Here is a 23,020-nt window from a genome sequence, read left to right as displayed (position 1 = left end):
ATCTTTGTAAAACAAAACATTTCAGGATAAATGCTCAAGAGTCTTCAATCTGAAATATTAACTCTCATTCCTCCACCCTTCAGCAGCTCAGGCAGCATTTGTGAACCTTTCCAATATTATTTTCTATTTTTTTTGTTGCAGACTTTTGTTTGATTGTTGACGATGGCCTTGATCTGGGCTGACTAGCCTCTAAAAACTAAAGGCATCATATTTTTCTGAGATCACTCCAACTTATGAACTATTTCTTCCCTTTGAACATTGACAGAATTCCTTGCTGCTGTTCGAATTATATTTTTATATCCTCTCTAGAAGTTGGTTCTCTGGTCCATGTTTGGATCGAGGCTTAAAGCAATTTTGAACAATCTGTAGTTTTGAAATGTACATAAGATGCAAAGCTTTCTTGTGTTTAACTTTATAGCCCGACGGTGGGATTGTGGGTCGTCATGAGCTGAAATCTCCATTTGCCCCACCAGAGATACTGACATTCTTCGGCAGGGTGGTTGTTAACCTCACCCAGGTCGCCACTCACTTGGCAACCCCTGTGTACTTGTTCAGTGGAAACCTCCCGCAAGCAGTATCAACTGGAGCCTGTAAGGTGATATCATTGTGCAGTTTCCATTTCTGGTTTGGCTTAAAGCTTTTAAAACATTTCTTTAAAACACCAGGACAATCCGGGGTTACAAAACAAAACCTGCGAGAAAGATTTGTTGCCGGTACGAGCACATGCGGAGCTCGGGTTTTAAATCACTAACCATCCAACTAGATCACAGCGCAGCAGCTACTCGGCTGGCCCCCAGAGAGGGACTGAGCTTGCTCTGGCGCGGGGCCGCGCACGTACGGGGCTGTGACGTCAGCGCGCAGAGGGGGCTCTTTGTCGGGGGGCGCGCGCTGCAGCAGCCGTGACTTGTCTCGTGCAAACGCTGTGAGCGTTGTACGGTGCTGGGCCCGGAGTGATCACCCCGCTTCATAAATCACTTCCTTATTTTTTTTAAAAGAACAAATATATTTATATTTTTAACTATAGCGTGCAGGAAAGGACCAACCCGCTGTGAGAAAGGGGCATTTTTATAAGTAATGTCGAATCCCGGAGCTCGACGGAACGGGTCAAGCATTAAAATCCGGCTGACAGGTAAAAGAAGTTCAGTTGAATAAAATTCCTGAGATAATTTTCGCTCTTTGGGGATCCACCGACGAAAAGGGGATCGGAGGAGTCCGAAAGATGGAGTTCGGGAAAGAAAAGTGTATTTTTAAAACCAATTTCGCCCCCCCCCCCCCCCCATTTCTGTTTGCTAAGTGCCAGTTTGTCGCCCCGGTTCGAGGCGGCGGTGCCTGGCGGCTGCCGACGGCTTCTCCCTCCGCCCAGCATTGGAGCTCCTCGCGCATGCGTGCCTCCCGCTTCCTGATACAAAGTCAGCCATTGATGGGGAAATGTCCATCTCACTGGAGGATTATCATAATTGCATACCAAGTGTACTGTGATTGGGGAAATTTGTAGCCTTGCAAGTGCATTGCTCAACAAGAGAATGTTGGAATGAGACTTGGAGCATAACATGTGCTAGTTATTTAGTCCTCCAGCTATAAACTTGGCAAATTCGCTTCTGTCAATTTAAGTGTTGTTTCTGTTTGTATTGTATGCGCGTTGAATGCCACACAACCTCTAATGGTAGAGGAAAATGTGTTCATTATGGTTTAATTAGATTAGTTTTGGAGCTGTTTTCATGTGGTGCATGATTTTTATATATTCGGTAGTGTTGTAAAGTTCACCATCGTTTTGCAGTCTAGCAGAATAATACAAATCCAGTAAATATGATCTGTGAGTTTGTACTTGGTACTGGATTGTTAAGTGGTGGAAAATAAGAGGTCTACTTCATTAATTTGTGATTATCTTTTGTCAAATAAGTCTTCCTGCACAAATTGGGATGAATTTTTCTTAGTTATTTTCTAACTTTCACTGTCGGATTGCTAAACTTTTAGAAGTTAGCATTACATGTATTGCGTGAGATTTTGGTTTTGTGGTCAAAGTTTTGACTATTAATATAGTTTAATGTGTACGGTTCTGGTTGGCAAAAATCTGGGTGCTGTGACAATAGGTAATTTTTACAAATGTAGGTTTTTTCCACAGAATTTCACATTTTAATTTAAATGATAAAAAATTAAATGTGTCTATTTTCAGCATGATCAACCTTTGCAACTTTTATTTAATATCTTAACTTGTATCGTGTCCTGATATTAACAAAATAATTTGGGTTGAGTTAGAAGAACCTTGTATTCCAAACAAAGTATGTGATATATTGTTCTTAAGGAATTGTATACAAAAAATCAAATTAAATCCTTTACCCAACATTAATTTGATATGTATCAACTGCAAATTTTGTTCCCTCCCATGTTATGGAGTTAATTATTTTGCACTATTTTTAAGCTTTCTATACTCTGACAAAACAGCCTGAAAACTTAATGACTATCAACTTGTATCTTAATTGTTTTACTTTGTTTTTAAAATCTGACCCCCTTCCTAATTGTCCTGAACAAGTTAGAGAATGTAGAACCAGTGTGTTTATGGTGATAGTGATGCCACAATTGCAGGGAGAAGTTCAGCATTTTATTTTTGGCCAATGAAGGGCAGACAACATGTACTCGGGTCGATGATTCTGAACTCGCTGTATCATCACAGAATGTAGAACAGAACGGCATAGGAACAGGCCCTTCGGCCCAAGATGTCCTGCTGAGCTAATTGAGCTAATAACGCCTAATCCTTTCTGCCTGCACCTAGTCCATATCCCTCCATTCTCTGTAAATTCATGTGCCTATCTAAAAGCCTCTGTCGTATCTGCCTCCACCAGCACCTCTGGCAGCACATTCCAGGCACTCATCACTCGATGTATTTTAAAAAAAAACTAACTTGCCCCACCCATCTCCTTTCAAACTTTCCCCCATCACCTTAAATGCATGCCCTCTAGTATTAGACATTCTGACCCTGGGGAAAAATGATACCGGCTGTCTATCTATGCCTCTCATAATTACTGCACATGTTACTGCTTTTGTTCACCTTGATGCTGAAATTCATTGAGCATAGAACTGTACAGTATAGGAACGGGCCCTTTGGCCCACTGTGTCTGTGCAGACTATAGTACAAATCTAAACTAAGCCCATCTGCCTGCATGTAGTTCATATTCCTATATTCCCTACCTCTTCATGTATCTGTCTAAATACCCCTTAAGCATTTCTATCGTATCTGCTTCTATCACTTCCCCTGGCAGTGCATTCTGGGCACCTACCACTCTTTATGTAAACAAAAAAACTTGCCTTGTAAATTTCCTTTAAACTCTCTCCACCTTAAACTTATGCCCTTGAGTGTTTGACAATTCTGTCCTGGGAAAGAGACTACCCTATTTATGCCTTTCATAATTTTATGTACTTCTATCAGGTCACCCCTCAGCCTCCTGTGCTCCAACAAAAATGATTCAAGTTTATTGAACCTTGCAGCTAATAATATCCCATCCAGGCAACATCCTGATGAACTTCTGCACCCTCTCCCTAAGCTTTCACATCCTTTCTGTCATGCAGCAACCAGAACTGGACACACTATTCCAAATGTGGCTTAACCAAATTTTTATACAACTGCAGTGTGACTTGCCAACTTTTATACTTAATGTCCTGACTGATGAAGGCAAGCATGCTGCATACTGCATGTACCACCCTATCCATGTGTTGCCATTTTAAAGGAGCTATGAACTTGCATCCCAAGATCTCTCTGTATATCAATACTTCTAAGGGTCCTACCATTTATTGTGTTCTTTCCTCTTGCATTTGACCTCCCAAAATGCACCACCTCACACTTTTCTGGATTAAGCTCCATCTGTCATATCTCTGCCCGAATTTCCAACTGATCTATATCCTGCTGCATCATTTGACAACTTTCCTTATCCACAAGTCAGTCACAGAGTCCAGTCAGGATAACTCCCCTCCAACACAACCTTCTATGATCAAGCCAGTTTTGAATCCAACCTCCCAATTCACCATGGATCTCATGTGACTTAATCTTCTGGACTTAGTAAAAGATTTGACAAAAGTCCACGTAGACAGCATCCACTGTCATCCTCTCAATCATCTTCGTTACATGCTCAAAAACTCGATTGAGTTCGTGAGATGTGATGTTCCCTGATGGCAAAGTGACCTTGAAGAGTAGGTTGTGGCTACGTTTTACTTTGTACTGTAGGTGATGAAGTGCTTGCTTATGGAGCCAAGTGAATAAGGGTGTTTTGGATCATCTTCATTTCCTTGACTACTCTTGTAGCTTGATCTCACCAGGCATCTGGTGATTTAGTGGTTGTTGACGAAGTATATGGGCGGTAGACCGGTTTTGAGAAGTCAGGTAAGCTACTTGTCACTGAGTTGTTAATCTCTGTATTGTTTCTGCATCTAAAATTGACACCCAGGATTTTGGTGGAAGACTTGGCCATGATTATGCCATGCTGGGAGATTTGCCTCAAGACAGTTACATGGCATTAAAATTATCTGACACCTAGTTCATCATCCAGATGTTACTGTTAATTGCTGCATCTTGCTTCATAATTGTAGGAGTTGTGAATCAAAGTAAAAATATTTTTAAAATGCCAGAGAGCAGCTTCCCTGGAGGAATTAGTTTAATTCAGCATTGTTTGGTGCAAACATTGTGGGCAGAAATGCCTGTTCCTGCGCTGTACTGTTCTATGTTCCATGAATTAAGATGGTGCTGAAGGTGGTTAGATAACATTGAGGTTGCAACGTTTGGTCTTGAAAGCCACGATCATGTGGTGTAGGACTTGGATGTAGTTGGAATTGTACTTGTGTACAAATAATAGGAATGTCCCATTATGCTTCACTCCTTGCGCTTTTAGAGGGTTTGAGGAGTTACTAGCTGTTCTGGAAGAAGTTTGACTAGAACGGTACTGGAGCTTGAATTTTCAGAAGTAAAGCCAGGATGTTGTCAGGGTCCATAACCATTGCAGTTTCTCAGAATCTGGTTTATTACCACTGATAAATGTCATGAAATTTGTTGTTTTGTGGCAACAGTACAGTGCAAGACACAAAAACTACTATAAGTTACCCAAAAGTAAATGAATAAAATAGCACAAGAGGAATAACAAGGTAGTTCATGGACTGTTCAGAAATCTAATGGCAGACGGGAGGAAGCTATTCCTGAAATGTTGAGTGTGGGTCTTCAGGCTCTTGTACCACCTCCCTGATGGTAGTAATGAGAAGAGGGCATGTCCCGAATGGTGAGGGTCCTTAGTGATGAATGCCGCTGCCTTGATGCACTGCCTCTTGATGTCCTCACTGGTGGGGAGGGTTGTGCCTGTGATGGAGCTGGCTGAGCCTCTGCAGCTTCTTTCAATCCTGCACATTGGAGGCTCCATGCCAAGTGGTGATGAAACCAGTGAGACTGCTCTCCACTGTACATTTACAGAAATTTGTAAGAGTCTTTGGTGACATACCAAATCTCCTCAAGCACCTAAGTTGGCCTGCTGGCATGCTGCCTTCATGATTGCATCAACTTGTTGGGCCCAAGATGGATCTTCTGAGGTGCTGATGCCCAGGAACCTGAAGCTCACCTCTTCCACTGCTGACCCCTCAATGAGGACTGGTGTTCTCCAGACTTCCCTCTCCTGAAGTCCACAATCAATTCCTTGGTCTTGCTGACATTGAGTGCAGGGTTGTTGTTGTGACACCACACATCCAATCGATCTATCTCACTCCTGTACATTGCCTCATCACTATCTCACCTCCAAGTTGGTGTATGTTCAGCTGTTTCCTGATACCTTGTGGAGTGAATGAAATTGGCTGAGGTTGGAACTTCGAGGCCAAAATGGTGCACAACACTTCTTGGTTAACATGACTACATATACTTGCCTTTCAGCCTCATCTACAGGGCTCTGCTATTGTCAAGGCTTAGAATATTAGTGGACCCTCCTGCTCCTACTGATTTGTTTAACTTTCTCATCGGCATCTAAAACTGAATGTGGCATAACTGTAGAATTTGATCTGATCCATCATGGGATTCCTTGGATCATAGGCCAAGTTAGCCTGAGGTAATTAACAACCAGTGATTAACATAAATGTAGACTCGCATTGTAATTTCACTGGGTTGCCATTTCATTTTTATCTATGATGGTGTTACTCCTATTTAGTTCTTCAGCATCCTTGTTTTCTGAATCTCTTGTACTCGTATATTCCATCCTACATGTGCCCAACCCCCTTACCCCACTGAATGGATTTTCTGGAGCCCGCTCCTGATCAGTGCTTTCTTTAGGTTATTCCTTGTAACTGTCTGAATATTATCCATGGGCAGCCACTTAATTTAGCCAGTGTTTGAATAATTATTTAGAATTGTCTAAAGTTCATTGATTTATTAACAGATGTTCATCTGCACTAACTAGTTTTGTAATTGATTTAGTAAACTGTTAGGTTGTGTTCAGAGCTTTTCATTTATGACAGTTAGGATGGTATGGTATTAGTGGTGAAATTGTAGAGTGGTCAGACGGACCCAGTCGTGCTTGACGTGATCTGGATCAGCAAGATGGATCAAAATAGTTATTTTTAGCTTTATCTTGATCCATCTTACTGAGCCAAATCACATCAAGCACTATTGGACCTTCTTTGCCATTGCCAGAACTACTTGCTTATTCCAGGATCATCCTGCCGTTTAAAGATGATGTTTGGCTGCTGCTTGCTGACTTCCCTGATTCTCTGAAGCCCTCTCTGCTATCCTCTTTATCCTTGCCACCAGCAATAAGCAAGGAGGTCATGGGCTGCTTTGTCACAAAAATTTAAGTCTTCCTCGGTTGTCCTTGCCATAGCCTCCTCTGCCTAAGCCAAAGCTACTCAAGATATTCTTGCCTTGGTCTTCAGCTCGTGCTTCTCTATTATCTGTTCTATCTCATGATCTCACTTGTCTAGTTTTGTCCACCACCTGCTCTCTCAACTGTATTCCAACCAAATTCCTCAGTTCCTCTGTTCTTGGAAATTTGTAAAATGGTCTAAGATAAAATCAGAATGCAGGAAACATTCAGTAGGTGAGGATGCATCTGTGGTAAGAAAAAGTGCCTTGTTTCAGATCTAATCTCTGATAGTTGTTGATGTCTAATGAAGGGTCTTCAACCTGAAACATTAACTCTTGCTCTTACAACAGATGCAGCCTGACCTACTAAGCACTTTGGTTTTTATTCTTAGATTTCCAGCATCTGCAGTTCTTTCGATATTTTTTTCTCTTGTAAATGATCCATTCTGATGAGGCTTGTGCTCAGGTATGGTATTAAAAAGGCCCATAACAAACAAATGACATCCTGTGAAATAAGTTACTTTCTCCATTCCCACCCTTGATCTGTTTGCAGCCAATGATACAGTTCATCACAATCCTCTTATGTGACTTCACTGTTCAGTTGAGGGGCATTTTAGTTCCACTCTTCCCTATCCTGTCCTTGCTGGAGAATCTTGTGCTTTTTTTTTCCACTCCCTCGCTGTTACTCTGAAGTCTGCCAGGGATATGTACCTGGCCCCTCCCTCATGATCTGCACTTTTCTCCTTGGTAACATAATTTAAAAGCTTATGTTTCACATGTGAACTGTCAGCATCCAATTCTGACTCTTGTCATCCCTCTTGACAGTCTTGTCCCAACCCCCTACTGCCAGCCAAACTCTTCCCACTTCCAGACCACCCAACTGCATTTGTTTTGAAAGATCATGTCCCACATTTAGCTCTAGATGGTCCACTATTAAACTTTTGGAAATCCTACTATGGCTCCTGCTCCCAGTAATGTCTCAACATTTAAATTCTGTTCAATCCTTCTGTGGCCTGATTCTGATGAAGAGCCTCAATCCTGAAATATTTATTATTTCCCTTTGCAAAGATATTGCATAACCTACTGAGTGTTTCCAGCATTTTCTATTTTTATTTCATATTTCAAGCATCTGCAGTTTTTATTTTTCCATTCGTGGCTTTGCCTCTCACTAATTCTGTAGTCTGTCAGCCCTACAATCCTCAAAGGGATCGTCATCCCTCCATTTTTGACATCTTGTATACCTTGTATTTCTTTCATCAGATATACATTCATCTGTCTGCGTGCTAAACTTTGAAATCCTCTCCCTAAATCTATATCTCCCATCTCCTTTAAGATGTTCCCTAAAGCCTAATTCATGACAGATTTTGGTTAATACCTTCTCCTTTAGCTAAACTTTTGTCCAATTATGCTCTTGTAAAATATTCTAAACTGCTTCATGTGCAACTAGAGATGGGCAATAAATACTGCCTTACTAGACCCAAGATCATGTTTTGGATCCCAGGAATGACTATAAAAAGATCTTGCTCCTTTTCAAGGATACAATTACATTATTGTTCCACTCCATTCAAAGAAACAATTTGAGTCTTGATCTGTAAAGATAAACTATTAATGAAAATGGTATAAAATATGAACAAAGCACTTTACATTTCCGAGGGTGAAAATTATAGCAGCATAATCTCAAGTATATAATTTACATCTGGTATAATTATTACATGACAAGTGCTTTTGGGAAATATTCTTTGAAAATGCTGTGTCTTCTGGATGCTATGACAATTGTAGCTTTTCTGACTGAGATTTTTTTGGTTAGGAAAGGGATTTGGCAAATGGTGGGTGAATACATTTGAGGTGCGGAGCAACCATCATTTTACTAAATGCTGGAGCAAGCTCAACAGGATAATCCCTTTTGCTTTCAGAATTCAGTGAAAATGGAGGACTATCTTTTGAATTTATTCATTCATGCACCTGTTGCTCAAATTCTTCAGAGCATAGTAGATTACTGCTATAATTTTCTTCCTTAGAAATGTAAGGTTCTTTGACCGTATTTTGATTTCCAAAACCACTTTCTATAAAGGGTCCAAAATTTATAATGGGAAATAAAAGTAAAGTAAAACAACTTGAACTGCTTAACAATATTTATATTTGATTCTTAAGATTTTATGCAAGTTGTAAAATATCCAAATTTCCAGTTTTTCTTCAGATAGCAAAATACTCAGTTTTTTAGTCTCAATCCTGAATTGTTTGTAGAAATGTTGAGTTGAATATTGATTGGAGCTCTTGTTTTGGTACTGCAACTTCGCTTTTGGTTTGTCTAGTCTGTGTTGCTCAAAAAAAAATGACTAATTTAATCGGTTTAAAAAAAGTTGCAGGAAAATCCCTACCTTCATGTTGTAAATCTGAAAATTTAAAATTGGGACCTCTTTACTTGATTTTAAATCAGCATATGGTCATTTGTCTGCTTAAACTTCAATTTCAGTGGAATCTGTTACTATGGTAGCAGTTACACAAGTGATGCATGGGGGTTCAATTAATAATTAATTGTGCTGGTGACTTAATGCTGTATAAATCTGGGCCATCTACCAAGATCCAAGCTGATTCCTCTTGAATAAATTTATCCAGTGGCTCATGAAGCCTCCCTGTCTAAAATTGCAATGTCACAATATTCATTGGTCCAGGTAATATTATAGCTCATTTCTAATTCCATAAAAGGTGATGATGGAGTTGATATAATACTGTCTCTGGTACCTTGCCTATTTGGTCATTGTTTTTTTAAAAAAAAATTCTAGCTTTCTACATGTAGGTATTGAACTGTAAAGGCCACAGTGGTACCATTGCTGTATCAGCTTAATCTGAAATGAGAGGCAGAAGTTGGTTTCCTGTGTCTTAATGCCTTCGGGGAAAACAGGTTTACTACTTGCTTGTGCTCTTGAATTGCATGCTGGGGAACACAGATGTCTCTGAGAACAGTATTGGATTTGGCTGTGATGTGTGGTTTAATAGTCCAATGACAGTGTTTCTTGTTTTTATTCCTTTTGGCTCAATTTGGCAATACCAAATTTGTTGATGTCTTTCTTATTTGCTTTCCATCAGCTTCTCACACTAACCACTTCAATAATGGTGTTCTTTCCACTCTGCTCTTGCATCTTGTCCTTCAAGCACCTTGTCTACCTTAATCAGGCACACTCAGGACTTTGGTGATGGACTGGCAGATCTTCAAGACTATTGTATGTTATTACTAATAATACTCCAAAATACTTTTAATTCATTTTTTAAAGTTAGTCTTTTAGATTTCTCAAGTGAACCCAGTAAGTTTAAAGTGCACAGGAGCCAGGGTCCTGGTGGATTTCAGAGAAACATCACCTGTGAGCCAGATGCCAAACCATTGAGGATAATCCATAGTTTAATTATCCATAGTTGGATAATTTATCAGCATTTTACTGTATCTTCTATGACCATGTTGCTGAGTGATCCTTTCTCTCTAATTACTTCAGTCTCCATCTCAGCTCTTAAGTACATCAGTTAATTGGCCCATACAGTTTATGCCATAGTTTTATGATCCAGTTGACTTTATTTTCATCTTTCCTCTTCTAAATCTAATAGCATAATTCTCTATTCTCCCTTGCATTTGACTGGCCTTCCTTCAGGGGTATCATCTACTTCAAATTGTTGCCCATTGTGGTGCGTTTCATGTTCTTATCCCACCAAATAAAAGGTTTCCTCTGAATTCCCTATTGGGTTTCTTCGTCACTTTCTTTCTGCCTCTTCTGAAGTCACTGCCCCTTGTACACCCTAAGTGTCCACCTCTTTCTAAACTCTTACCCTTTTGATTTTTTTCTCTTCATCTCGCATTACCTATCTATTTCGTCTCCCATTACCTGGTTTGATGAGATTTCTGCTACTTGTGTATAAAGCTTATTATCTGTTTTTAAGTAAAAACACACTTTCTCAAATCACTTGTAACTTCACTTTTAAAACTTCCAGTTGCCTGCCTTTGTGCTGAAACTAATTTGCTAATTCACTTTATGCCTCCAGTTTTGTAACCTTTATGCCCAGCTAAACCTTCAGTCTTTTTGTAGCTCTTGTTTACCCCTTATCTTTCTCTTTTTGAACCTAAGAGAAGTTGATAGCACCTAACAAATTATTTCTTTAGCCGGATATCTCAGGAAAACATGAGATGCTTGAATTCTTGCTTCAAGATGATCTTCCCTGACTTGTGCCTTCACTATTTTAATTCCATTCTTCAACAATGGCTTCTTGTCCCTGATGGATTCATTCTTGGTCCCTCCATTTAATCAACTAAATGTTGCCCTTGATCACTGTATCCAACATGTTGAAGGTTTCCATTACTAAAAATACTCTGCTCAGTCTGTCACATGGTGTGATGCTGGATAAATTTTCTGTAATATGTGATGTTAAAGCAGACTGTTATCAAAATACAGCATTTTTGGCCAGTATTATATAATCTGCTTGGTTGGTTTGGATGCTTTTGTTCACATAACAAACTTGAGTTAACTGGAGAGAACATTGGCAGCAAAATTTTGTCCTTCCATTGGCTGAATGGAGTAAATTTATCCAATGCAAGAGTGTGCGTTTTGTTTAGGAAGTTTGCTTCTATGCTCTAGTATTATAATCACACAAAATGATTTTGGTCTACTTTGCAAAGTTACTGCATGTAACAGCACTAACAACTTTTATTACTGAATTTACCACGGTGCTTTATGTCAGTGTTGCATTCCACAGATTAAGAGCATGCACTGTTACTAATAAAGATTCATTTATGGTGGAGTGTCTTTGAACTGAATAATATTTTCAGAGTTCAGATGTCAAAGGTTTTACTGATTGAAGAGTTTTTGTGGGAGGCAGGGGCAAAAACCTGGCTCCTCAACATTTTACATGGTGAAACGCCATAATATGCTGTCACAGTCAACTAGTGTCTTTAAAAGATTTACTGACACATTTCAACTTCTATATTTTTATACCTCCATGCCAGATAAACAATACTACCTGCTGTTATGTTTGGAGGGTTGTAGATCGGAGGTACTGCTTTCAGTGAATCTGCATCCTCAGACCCCTGAACTCTGATAACATTCAAGTTCCCTATTAAAGTTTAAATAATTTGTTCTTCACTAAAATGTACCAACTTCAATTTGTTAATTTTAATATTTTCTTGCAGTTAACCAGCATTCATATATTTTAGTGTAGTCCTCAATTTTGATACCATTGTATTCTAAATCTTTTTGAAATCATTCAAGTACATGGAAGCAATCCCATGGTGTCTTTTTAATCATCCTAGGAAAGTGAGTCTAATTATTAGACTCCTTTGTTTCTAACCAGTTTTCATTTCAAAATAAAATGCTGGAAATGTTTAGAAGATCAGGCAGCATCTGTGCAGAGAAACAATTAAAATTTCAAGTTAGTTCCTTTTCAGAACTGGAATTTTCAGTTTTCAATCCAATTTGCCACCTTACTGGTTATTTGGTGCCCTTTAATTGCTTTTTTGCTGTCTCACATGTGACAAATTAAAGGTTTTCTAACAATGTGTGTGCTCCAGATCACTGGATTCCTACTGTATTATCCTGAAATAAATACATTTGGCAGCCTCTCTGCTGCTTTACTATGGATTTGCACTGTGACATTGCATCAGATTTCCATCTTGTCTTTATTCTTTCAACATGCAGAAAATGCCAGAACTTGATACAAAATGTAGGGTTTCCAAAACAACTCTGTAGATTTTCTCATTTCCTTATGAGAAAGGAAGAGTACATTCAGTCCACCTCTATAATGGCATTTGGAGCAATCCTCTCAGTCCCATTTCCCCAACTTATTTCCCTGTAACCTATTTTTTTCTCATGCCCATTAACCATGATTCTCCCACCAGCCACTTGCACTAGGGCAATTTGCAGATGTCAGTTCACCTACAAACTAACACATCTTGGAATGTGAGAAGAAGCTGGATCACCCAGGAAGAATCTGCAAACTCCATGCAGATAGCACTGGAGGTCAAAATTGGACCCGACTTGCTAGAGCTCTGAGATAGCTGTAGTGCCACAGTTCCGCCCCAGTGAATCTTTAGTCAGGTACTCTTAAGCCCATTCTAAATGTTATTTTTCTTCTCTTCAGACCCATTCACAATTGATAATGAAATCACTAATTATGATTTGCTGTGGGTTTATGAATTCTGAAGGATGCATGTCAACTTTGACTTTCTTGTATAGTTTAATTGTACTGAATCTTGGCTTGATCTCTGCTCGTGAACATCAGAACTTGCTTTGAATAACAAGTGTGAATGAGTTTTGGTCATTTGAAGGAAGACAAAACATACAAGTTTCCCGGTTTCATAGTACAGGAACAGCAATTTTGCTCTTTCAAAAGAACTATGAGTATGACTGGACCACTTTGCTCATAATCAGTAAATTCACAGTTGGCTTTCTATCCTAACTCCATCTTCCTGTGTAGTGCCCAAATCTGTTCATTTTCTTGATATACTGGCAGCTGTTTATTTAATAAATGTATTCCACAACTGAGCACTTTTCAAGCCTGAGGAACTGAATTTCAAGGATTGGCAAGTCTGAGTGAAGTAATTTCTACTTCTGCATGTTTCTGAATGGCTAATCCTTGTGTTCTCTTTGTTTTAGTCTTCCCAATCACAGGAAACATCCTCCATATGCCTACCATATCAAGCCCTAGAAGAATTTCATAAATGCAGCAATAGTACTTGGGGGTTCACCTTGGAGAAAGGCTGTCTGTAGAAATTTAGTGAAGTTGATGCATTGAGTTTCTCTTGGTCAATGTTGGTTACAGTTGGGTCTCGTTATTGGGCAAGTCTCTCAAATCCAGCAGCAATGAATGTCAGTCTGGCTCAAATAGCAAATTGTGTTGAACATTCTCTAAGATAACAAACCCAAGAATGAATAAAACAGTTTTTAACCTTTTTAAGACTGAAATGAACATTAGAATACACACTTAGTATTTCACCTTATGCCCAACATTGTAACTGTCTCTCAAATATGTTGCATTTTAGGCCAGCAAATTACAATTTGCATTCCTAAAATTAATTTTTCAGGACCAGAGAGGGTGCCAAGTGGATATTATTAGTGTGGCAGTAAAACATGCTTTGACTGTCATAATTTTGTTTGCTGAATAATTATCACATTGAATAGTTCTCTTCAGATCACTGACCTTGAGGAGGACATGCTGATGAAGGTTGCAAAAACCCTATGCAAGGACAAGAAATCTCAGATAGCATCTTCTTGTATCCTAATTTGGCAACATGTTATATTAATAATGCCAGTTTATCTCTTGTTGCAAATGTGTTTTCAATGAAATCACTTTTTAAACTCTAGGGAATATGAATGAACTGTTTCTTTCCAATGTGTAGGATTAGAATGCCTTTCCAAGAATCAGTCCAGTGAAACTTTGTAGTATCCACTCTTGGGTAGAGCTCAAATGGCAGGTTGTGACTCCAAATGGGCATACTGCACCTAACATAGCTGGGGCTGCTGACTGCCCCATGTGCTAGGGGACTTGATATGAACAGGAAAACTATGAGCTCAGCATGGCTTTGATATGAAATGGCTATGAGGTTGTGGCTGGAAATCCCCAACCAGCACATCTCCTTATAAGGAGCAACTGGTCATGAAGCCATCTACTGTGAATTGTAACAGAATGTATTGAAACTGATGGTACAATAAATGCAGATAAATTTGTGCCCAGATTGCCTTTATTGTATATATTATGAATAAAATTTATTTTTGGACTAAAAGCTGCCTGTAGTGAATTTGGGAGCTATATGCTACCTATCCTCTACCAATAGCACACCTCTCCCACTTCATTCCCATACCTTGGCCTGCAGTAGAACAAAGGCCCACCCACTATCTATTGTTGACCTGTTCCAGATGCAAGTAATGGCTTTTGTTTCAGGCTGTTGCTGATACAGGGATGTCAGGGCAAAGGTTATGGGTGGTGAGAAAGGGAATGTTCTTGCAATGCCTCAGTTTCCTTCCCATTAGTAGGAAAGCTGGATCTTTTGACTGGCTGATCCATCTCTATCACAGTACCAAACTTCGACAAGTTCTGTCAAGATGCTCAGGTACAGATTTAGCATTCATTCAGATTCTTATTTTCTCTGTTGTATCATTGTAGAATATACCATGGCACAATTTTGTCCTTGCTGAAAGAACATGTTATGTTGATAGGGTATATTTATTTTTGTCCAGGTTTGTATTGCTTTATTTTTCTGCAAGTTTAGAAACATCATTAAAATTAAGTCATGACAAGTAACAAAGAACACCCAAGAGTAAAGCCTGTTTAGTTCCTTAAAATTCCTGTACATTATAAAGTAGTATCATCTTGACACCTCAATCTATTTTTGGTTTGCATTTGTTTAATGGCATTTCTCCACAATCAATGCTATCCACAGCTGAAATAAATAAAGTTCTGTCTCATTTATATAATTACAAAATCTTTTGTGATATATTGTCCTGTCATTTAATTCATTTACCATAAACTATAAATAACTTGAATCTAATCAATAAACCCATGAGTTACAATGTGACAGAAACAACCCAGTTTATTCTTTGTTTTCATTAACACACCTTTAGGCTTTATTACCCTCATTTCTAAGAACCCTGATTTTGTGTAATAACTTGTGTGTCACCTTGTATTTTGAAAATTCAAGTGTTCTTAATCCAGTGCATGTTCAAATGAATCAAACATTATTTCTCCTTCAAGCATTCATGTTAACTTTTCTGAATTGTATTTATACTGTTGATTTTTATTTTCCTCCCCAGGTCCCTAATATGTAGCATTTTCTATGAATACCAATGTCAGCTGGTTTATAGTTTATTTTCTCTCTCCCTGTTCTTGAAAAGTGGAATTAGATGAAATGGCAGTAAAATTTCTTGGTCTGCATTCTCTTGGCAATTATTTGTTAATATATTGGCATTGGAAGCTGAGAAGAGAGAATGTATTGGAAGGAAGCTCTCTTAGAAGTGAGAAGAGCAGAGTTGGTATCCTTGGTTGGCTAAAACAAGAAGAATGTGGCCAGATGAGTTAAATAGTAAATACGGTAGTCTAATAAATTTAATGGCTTTGGATTTATAAATGTTTTGGAAGCTGAAATATTATCTTGGATAGCTTTTTAAAGATGTTGGGAAGTGGTGGCAAGAAGCCAAAAATTAATGTAGAAGCGAGTCAAATTTGCATAGGAGAAACTGGCAGGAAACAGACAATAGAAATTTGAAGTTTCTGAAGTTGTGTACAAATCTCCAACCCACCCACCCATCAGAGCCAAAGCATGTTGCACTCTTGTGTTTTGTTAACAACTTTAGGGATCATAATAGGTATATTGATAGCACCTTTTTTTAGAAGAATGCCTGAGTATCAGTCCTGATTGGTGTTCCATCCGATTGCAAGTAAAGAAATGTTTTGGTTTTGCTTTTTCATCTTCTAAATGTGTGTGCAACTCAAGTCCTGTTTTCATAGTGATACCTTGCCTGTACCTTTTGTGTCCAGCAACCTATTATGCAGCATCCTTATCAAATGATTTTTGGATATCCAAACTCACTGCATCCATTGGCTTTGCTTTATCTTTCCAGCTAGTTACTTCATCAAAGAACTCATTTGTTAAATACTATTTCTGTCTAATAAAACCATATTGACTGTGTTTAAACATAACCTTTGTGCTCTGTTTACTACTTGATTTATAATACATTCCAGCAATTTCCTGACATGATCTTGGGCTAAAAGGATCTGTAGCTCACTTTGCTTCCTTCCTTGAATAACAATGTCTTTTTTTTTCAATCCAGTGGAACCTTTACAGAATCTAGGCAACTTCGAAAGTTGACAACCAATGCATCTACCATCTCTTTAGCCGTCTCTTTTTGGAACCTTAGGATACAGGCCATCAAGTCCATTGGTTTTGTCCCATTAGTTGAGTACTTTTTGCTAGTTAGGCTTTCTATTGATGGCTTATTAAAGCTATAAATTTATTTGTCATGTGATTTGTTTGGTTATTTGGATTAACTTCTATCAGCTTTTGTACTCAGTTTATTCAATTCATTAAATAATTTGAGTGGTTTTTTCTGCATTTATACATTTCTACTTTAGATAATATTCCAATTGAATTTGCTAAGTAGGTAATCAAAATGGATAAAACCTCCTGACCCTGCTTCTCACACACTTGAAATAATTTTTTTCCAAAACTGACTGCATTTGAGCTCTCAAGCTGATAAGATTAGTTTCTTGTCAGGAAATTGTGTTAAATGTGGAATCAAATCCAAATTAGCATTTGTCACACTGAACCCATAATCTTAAAGCAATTTGGTTGGAGAGGGAGCACATTGCCATTTAAAGCAGTGCATTTGAGCACATTGAATGCATCATCTTTGTTTCCTATTTCTAATGGGTTTCCTTTGCTGCTTCGCTTCCTAAAGTGTAAATGCAATGGGTGCTATTTTGAGAATGTTAGTGACCAACGTTCTCGCATTCAACAACTCATCTTGCTTTCTCCAGATCAAAGGTGTAGTTGTGGGAATTCATGAAGGCCAAAGCTATGCCTGACTTTGTGAGATACATGGAACAAGTCGGTGCTGCTTGGGGTATCCTCCCTCACTTTTTCCAGGACATCAACATCTGTATTTGTCACTTACTGCACTGATGCAGAACTTAAAAACTTCATCAGTTTTGCTGCCAATTTCCAACTGTTCTCACCATCACATGTTCTATCTATCATTCTTTCTGGATCCCACTTTCTCCACTTCAGTAGGTAGGCTTGTGACAAATGTCCATGGGGGAAAAGCTTGCAGACTCCTACAGCTTCCTTGACTGTGCCTCCTGTAAGGACTTCATTGCATTCTCTTCCTGTGTCTGTTTTTGTTGCAGTAAGGAGTTTTCACACACTTGAGATGTCGTCTCCCTGAACTGCAGCTTCCCCTTCAGCATAGTTGACAGAGTCCTTGACCATATCTCATCCACCTCCCACAGGTCTGTTCTCACCTCCTCTTGTCCTGGATGTAGATAGGATAATGTTTCTCTAGTCTTCACTTTTTTTGCTCCATCTCTTTATAGCTGTAATACGTTTTTAAATGAGTTTCAAATCTAAATGTAAGAATCTACAGAGGTTTTTTGCCAAAGTTGCAACTAAAATTACTTTCAGTTTAATAAATCTATCCCCATTGTGTGCCCTATTCCTGAATTTCATGTCAGGAAGTATTCTACTATCCCTTTGCTCACTAATTGATGTTCTTGCCCTGATATTTATAGCTAAGTCTCTAAAGCAGGATTTTTTAAATTTAAACTTAGTACCTTGTATCAGCAAAGACCTTGCTCCTTATCCATCAGAGAGGTATTGGGGAGTGGTCTATCTGCAAGTTGCATTAAGACAAAGGTGATAATTTTGCTTGCTGACTTTGATTCACCAGTTCTTTATTAACAAACCAATATTCATATCTAAAAAGATTTGTGTAATCATGTGTGTATTTGAATTCATTGGTGTGTGTCTTTTATGACTTGAACAAAATTACTTTCTGTAATCAATACCTACTATACCTCTAGCACTTTCCAAAAGGGTTCAATCTGTGCTTCTAAGCCTCAGTCAGCTTAAGTATAAACTTATTTCCATCATTAACAGTCTTTAGGAAGGTCAAAAGTTCAAGCTCTATTCCAAGGCTGAGGCTTTATTGGACAATTAATTAAAATTCTTCTGGCTAACTATTTAATTAAGGTTACATATTCCTCTCAATGGATCTGAGTGGTTCTAATAGATTATTCATCTTCTCACTGATTTTTAACCTTGCTGTGTGCAAATTGATTGCAATGTTTCCTTCAAACATCAGTTACCATATATAAAAAAAAATTAAGTAACAGTTTAGGATGCCAAGAAATGAAAAGGTGGTGTAATTATTCCTTGGTAACATGAGGTGCACAATATGTTTGCTGTATTTGAATGTTTGACTCAAATGCCCTTTTGGTTGTAGGTTTACTGAAATAGCATACATAAATCGTCATGATTGCAGGTTTTCAAAAAATGCATTGCATAATACTGAGAGTAGATAATTAGTTATACAGCATGGAAATGGGCCATTCAGCCCATCACTTCTACCCCAATCAGTGGGCATCTATCTTCTGGCCTTTGGCCCATAGCCTTTTATGCCTGGGGCATTCAAGTTTGCTTATCTGTTCTCTTAAATGCTGTCAGCGATTCTGCTTCTACCACTCTCAGGTAGTGTATTCCCGGTATTCGTCACTCTCTGGGTGGAAAATTTCCCCTCAATCTCTTCCCCTTACCCAAAATCTACATTCTTTAGTTTTATCAACCTCTGATATGGGGAAGGTTTCCTGCAGCCTACCTTATCTAAACTATTCATAATTTTATATACCTCAAATTATTCTTGCAAGGTGAATGTCCAGCAATGGAGCTTTGTGCCATCAGTACCATCCTTTTAGTAATAGCAAAACTATGAAGATCCTTGATTGCAAGAATTGAATGATGATTTTATGGGCAAGGTGAATGAGTTTGAGAGAGCAATAGAAGAATATGTTGATGCTTAAGTTTATAAAATTACATTATACAGAAGCAGCCTATTTGGTCTGAGAGACCTATCTGGATTTTAATTTGACTTTATTGGCACTTTCCCTGTTTTTCTACAGTCTAGTGTGATACTGAATTTCTGCAATGCAAGATGTGTTAAACTGATATCTCATGACCTTTTAGAGAAAGTTTCTCATCTTGACCAATATTGTCTCTCAATCAACATCACTGAAATTGATTATTGGCTCATTATCATATTGTAATTTGTGGGCATGTGCAAATACATAGCTACAGTGGCATGCAAAAGTTTGGGCACCCTTGATCAAAATTTCTGTTACTGAATAGCTAAGCGAGTAAAAGATGACCTGATTTCCAAAAGGCAAAGTTAAAGTTGACACACTTCTTTAATATTTTAAGCAAGATTACTTTTTTATTTCCATCTTTTACAGGTTCAAAATAAAGGAAAAGGGCCCAAAGCAAAAGTTTGGGCACCCTGCATGGTCAGTACTTAGTAACATCTCCTTTGGCAAGTATCACAGCTTGTAAACACTTTCAGCAGCCAGTTAAGAGTCTTTCAGTTGTTTGGGGGATTTTCACCTATTCTTCCTTGCAAAAGGCTTCTAGTTCTGTGAGATTCTTGGGCCGTCTTGCATGCACTGCTCTTTTGAGGTCTATCCACAGATTTTTGATGTTTAGGTGGGGGGACCGTGAGGGCCATGGCAAAACCTTCAGCTTGTGCCTCTTGAGGTAGTCCATCGTGGATTTTGAGGTGTGTTTAGGATCATTATCCTGTTGTAGAAGCCATCCTCTTTTCATCTTCAGCTTTTTTCCAGACGGTGTGATGTTTGCTTCCAGAATTTGCTAGTATTTAATTGAATACATTCTTCCCTCTACCAGTGAAATGTTCCCCGTGCCACTGGCTGCAACACAAGCCCAAAGCACGATCGATCCACCCCCGTGCTTAAAAGTTGGAGAGGTGTTCTTTTCATGAAATTCTGCACCCTTTTTTCTCCAAACATACCTTTGCTCATTGCGGCCAGAAAGTTCTATTTTAACTTCCTCAGTCCACAGGACTTGTTTCCAAAATGCATCAGGCTTGTTTAGATGTTCCTTTGCAAACTTCTGACGCTGAATTTTGTGGCGAGGACGCAGGAAAGGTTTACTTCTGATGACTCTTCCGTGAAGGTCATATTTGTGCAGGTGTCGCTGCACAGTAGAGCAGTGCATCACCGCTCCAGAGTCTGTTAAATCTTCCCGAAGGTCTTTTGCAGTCAAATGGGGGTTTTGATTTGCCTTTTCTAGCAATCTTATGAGCAGTTCTCTCAGTTTTCTTGGTCTTCCAGATCGCAACTTGACCTTCACTGTTCCTGTTAACTGCCATTTCTTAATTACATTACAAACTGAGGAAATGGCTACCTGAAAACACGTTGCTATCTTATACCCTTTTCCTGCTTTGTGGGCATTTATTTTAATTTTCAGAGTGCTAGGCAGCTGCTTAGAGGAGCCCATGGCTGCTGATTGTTGGGACAAGGTTTGAGGAGTCAGGGTATTTATAAAGCTTTAAAATTTGCATCACCTGGCATTTCCTAATGATGACTGTGAACAAGCCATAGCCCTAACAAGCTAATGAAGGTCTGAGACCTTGGTAAAAAGATATCTGAGAGCTCAAATCTCTTGGGGTTCCCAAACTTTTGGATGGTGCTCCTTTCCTTTTATCACTCAAATTGTACAAAACAAAAATAATACACTAATCTTGCTTAAAATGTTGAAAAGAATGTTTCATCTTTAACTTTGACTTTGGGAGATCAGTTCATCTTCTACTCACTTAACAGAAATTGGCCAGGGTGCCCAAACTTTTGCATGCCACTGTATGTTATCTAAATTTCAATGTCTGCACTTCAGCACTTCATGAGCAGTAAACTGCTTCAGGACATGGAATTCATGAAGGCCAGAATGTAAAGCCAAGTTGTTACTTTTCTTCTCCATCCCCTTAAGTATATGTTTTCCTCTTAAATGCCAATTGTTTCAAGGGCTGCAGGTTGTAGCAAGTCCCACATTGTTATACTATGAGTAATAATGATCCCCTGAATTTCTTGTTTAGGTTCATTTAACTTTGGCTCTTAAACTGTGCCCATCCCACCATGCTTAACTGTGGAGCAGCCCCTATCAATCAAGACAACACCCAGTATATTTTCTGCAGTTATTGTCCAAGTTAGGAATGCTGGAATCTATCTTTACTTCTGGACAACTTTATAATGTGAAGGGAAAGAGTTTGTTTATATACACTCCCATAAGTTTTGGGCTGAGTGGCCTGTTTCTCAATGTAATAACATGAATGGATATTCTTGTAAAGATGGACGTTGCTTCCTATTGAGTTGATTTTAAATTTAAGTAATTCTGGTTAACTTTTGGCCCTGCAAATATCATTTCATTTCTCACCATATTTGCTAACTGAATTTATACAAATGTGATATTGTTTCATTTTGTATAGAACAAACAAGAATGCATAGAATAAAGACAGCTTTCCAGTCATTTTAAATTGGTCCTTTTATTTACTTACTGAAGGGATTCTGTCTTTTGGAAAATGTGCCTGTCATTAAGTTTAATGGTGGCATTATAACAGTAAACAATTTAAAGGAGACTGTTGTACGACGTGGCTGGTACAAATATCGCAAGATCTGCTTGTGTCCAATTATATAATCCTCTAGGGAGTGTTAATAGCAGCATTGATTTATCTAAACCTAATCAGTTTTCATATTTATGTTTTTACACAAAATGTCAAGTGGAAAATAGTACAAGTGGTTCCCTACTTCTGTATTTAACAAACTGACTGTTTTATCCAAATAAAATTTTTTCACTAACCTGAGTGCTACTGTTCAAATCACTAATGTACTGTAATGCTGTTCTGTGCTTTTTCCTTTTCATTACTTTGAGTGGAAGAAGCAAGGAAGAGTGAGAACATTACTGTAGCTCAATTTTACTTTGTATATCAGTAATTTTTTAAAGCTGAAATTACATCCCCTCTTTAGGCATACCTGCTCATTAAGAATGAGGTGGCTGAGCTTTCAAAATAACTGAACATGCCAACACACACCTGTGAAAGCTATTTTAACTAAATCATTGAAACATTGAGAGAGATGTACAATAGAAACTGGTGGATGCCAAATTTAGGATCCTGTGATGTAACAGTAGTTGAATTCTATTTTAGTTTGGCAAAATCTTGCACGTTTGCAGTAGGAACTGACCAAAGTTGCTATGGAATTTTAAAAGGGAACTTTACTAAAGGCATTAGATTCTAGGAATGCTTGTGCTGCTGAGTTTAAGGACTTCCAAGGTTACCATGTTAATAAACCACAACTTCATGCCAACAGCAACTTTCCTGTGCCTGCTGTTGACATATGTACCAACAACAGGCTTGCCTTTGAGATCTGATATCAATCTGCCCAAAGAGGGTGGCAAGATCCAAAGTGGCAATACCCTGCATATAGGCAAGGCTATGCATGATGTCAGATTATCTTTTGTGGGAACCTGAACAAATTTTGACAAGGTATTGCTTTAGGCTTTGCTGGCTGTTAGTTTCATGGACGTGTATGTTTTTTTTGAATGATTCTGACATTCAGAAGCAAAACTACTAAACTTAATTAAACAATTATTTTTATCTTAAAGCTCTTAGTTTT

General features: G+C 38.5%; 1 protein-coding gene across 2 annotated transcripts in view; it reads left to right on the top strand.

The window, feature by feature from the left end:
* Positions 1-914: 914 nt before the first annotated feature.
* Positions 915-23,020, top strand: part of smurf1 (SMAD specific E3 ubiquitin protein ligase 1) — an 84,457-nt gene continuing 62,351 nt past the window's right edge. For both annotated transcript variants that reach the window (XM_052021403.1, XM_052021402.1), the window contains exon 1: positions 915-1,129. In XM_052021403.1, the coding sequence (XP_051877363.1) occupies positions 1,075-1,129 (55 nt within the window). In that variant the 5' untranslated portion in view covers positions 915-1,074. The remainder of the gene's footprint in view (positions 1,130-23,020) is intronic.

The sequence above is a fragment of the Pristis pectinata genome, chromosome 8 (genome assembly GCF_009764475.1).
Source record: "Pristis pectinata isolate sPriPec2 chromosome 8, sPriPec2.1.pri, whole genome shotgun sequence".
Taxonomy (NCBI): domain Eukaryota; kingdom Metazoa; phylum Chordata; class Chondrichthyes; order Rhinopristiformes; family Pristidae; genus Pristis; species Pristis pectinata.
The sequence above is the reverse complement of the archived record's forward strand: the minus strand, read 5'-3'. Positions and strand labels throughout refer to the sequence as shown.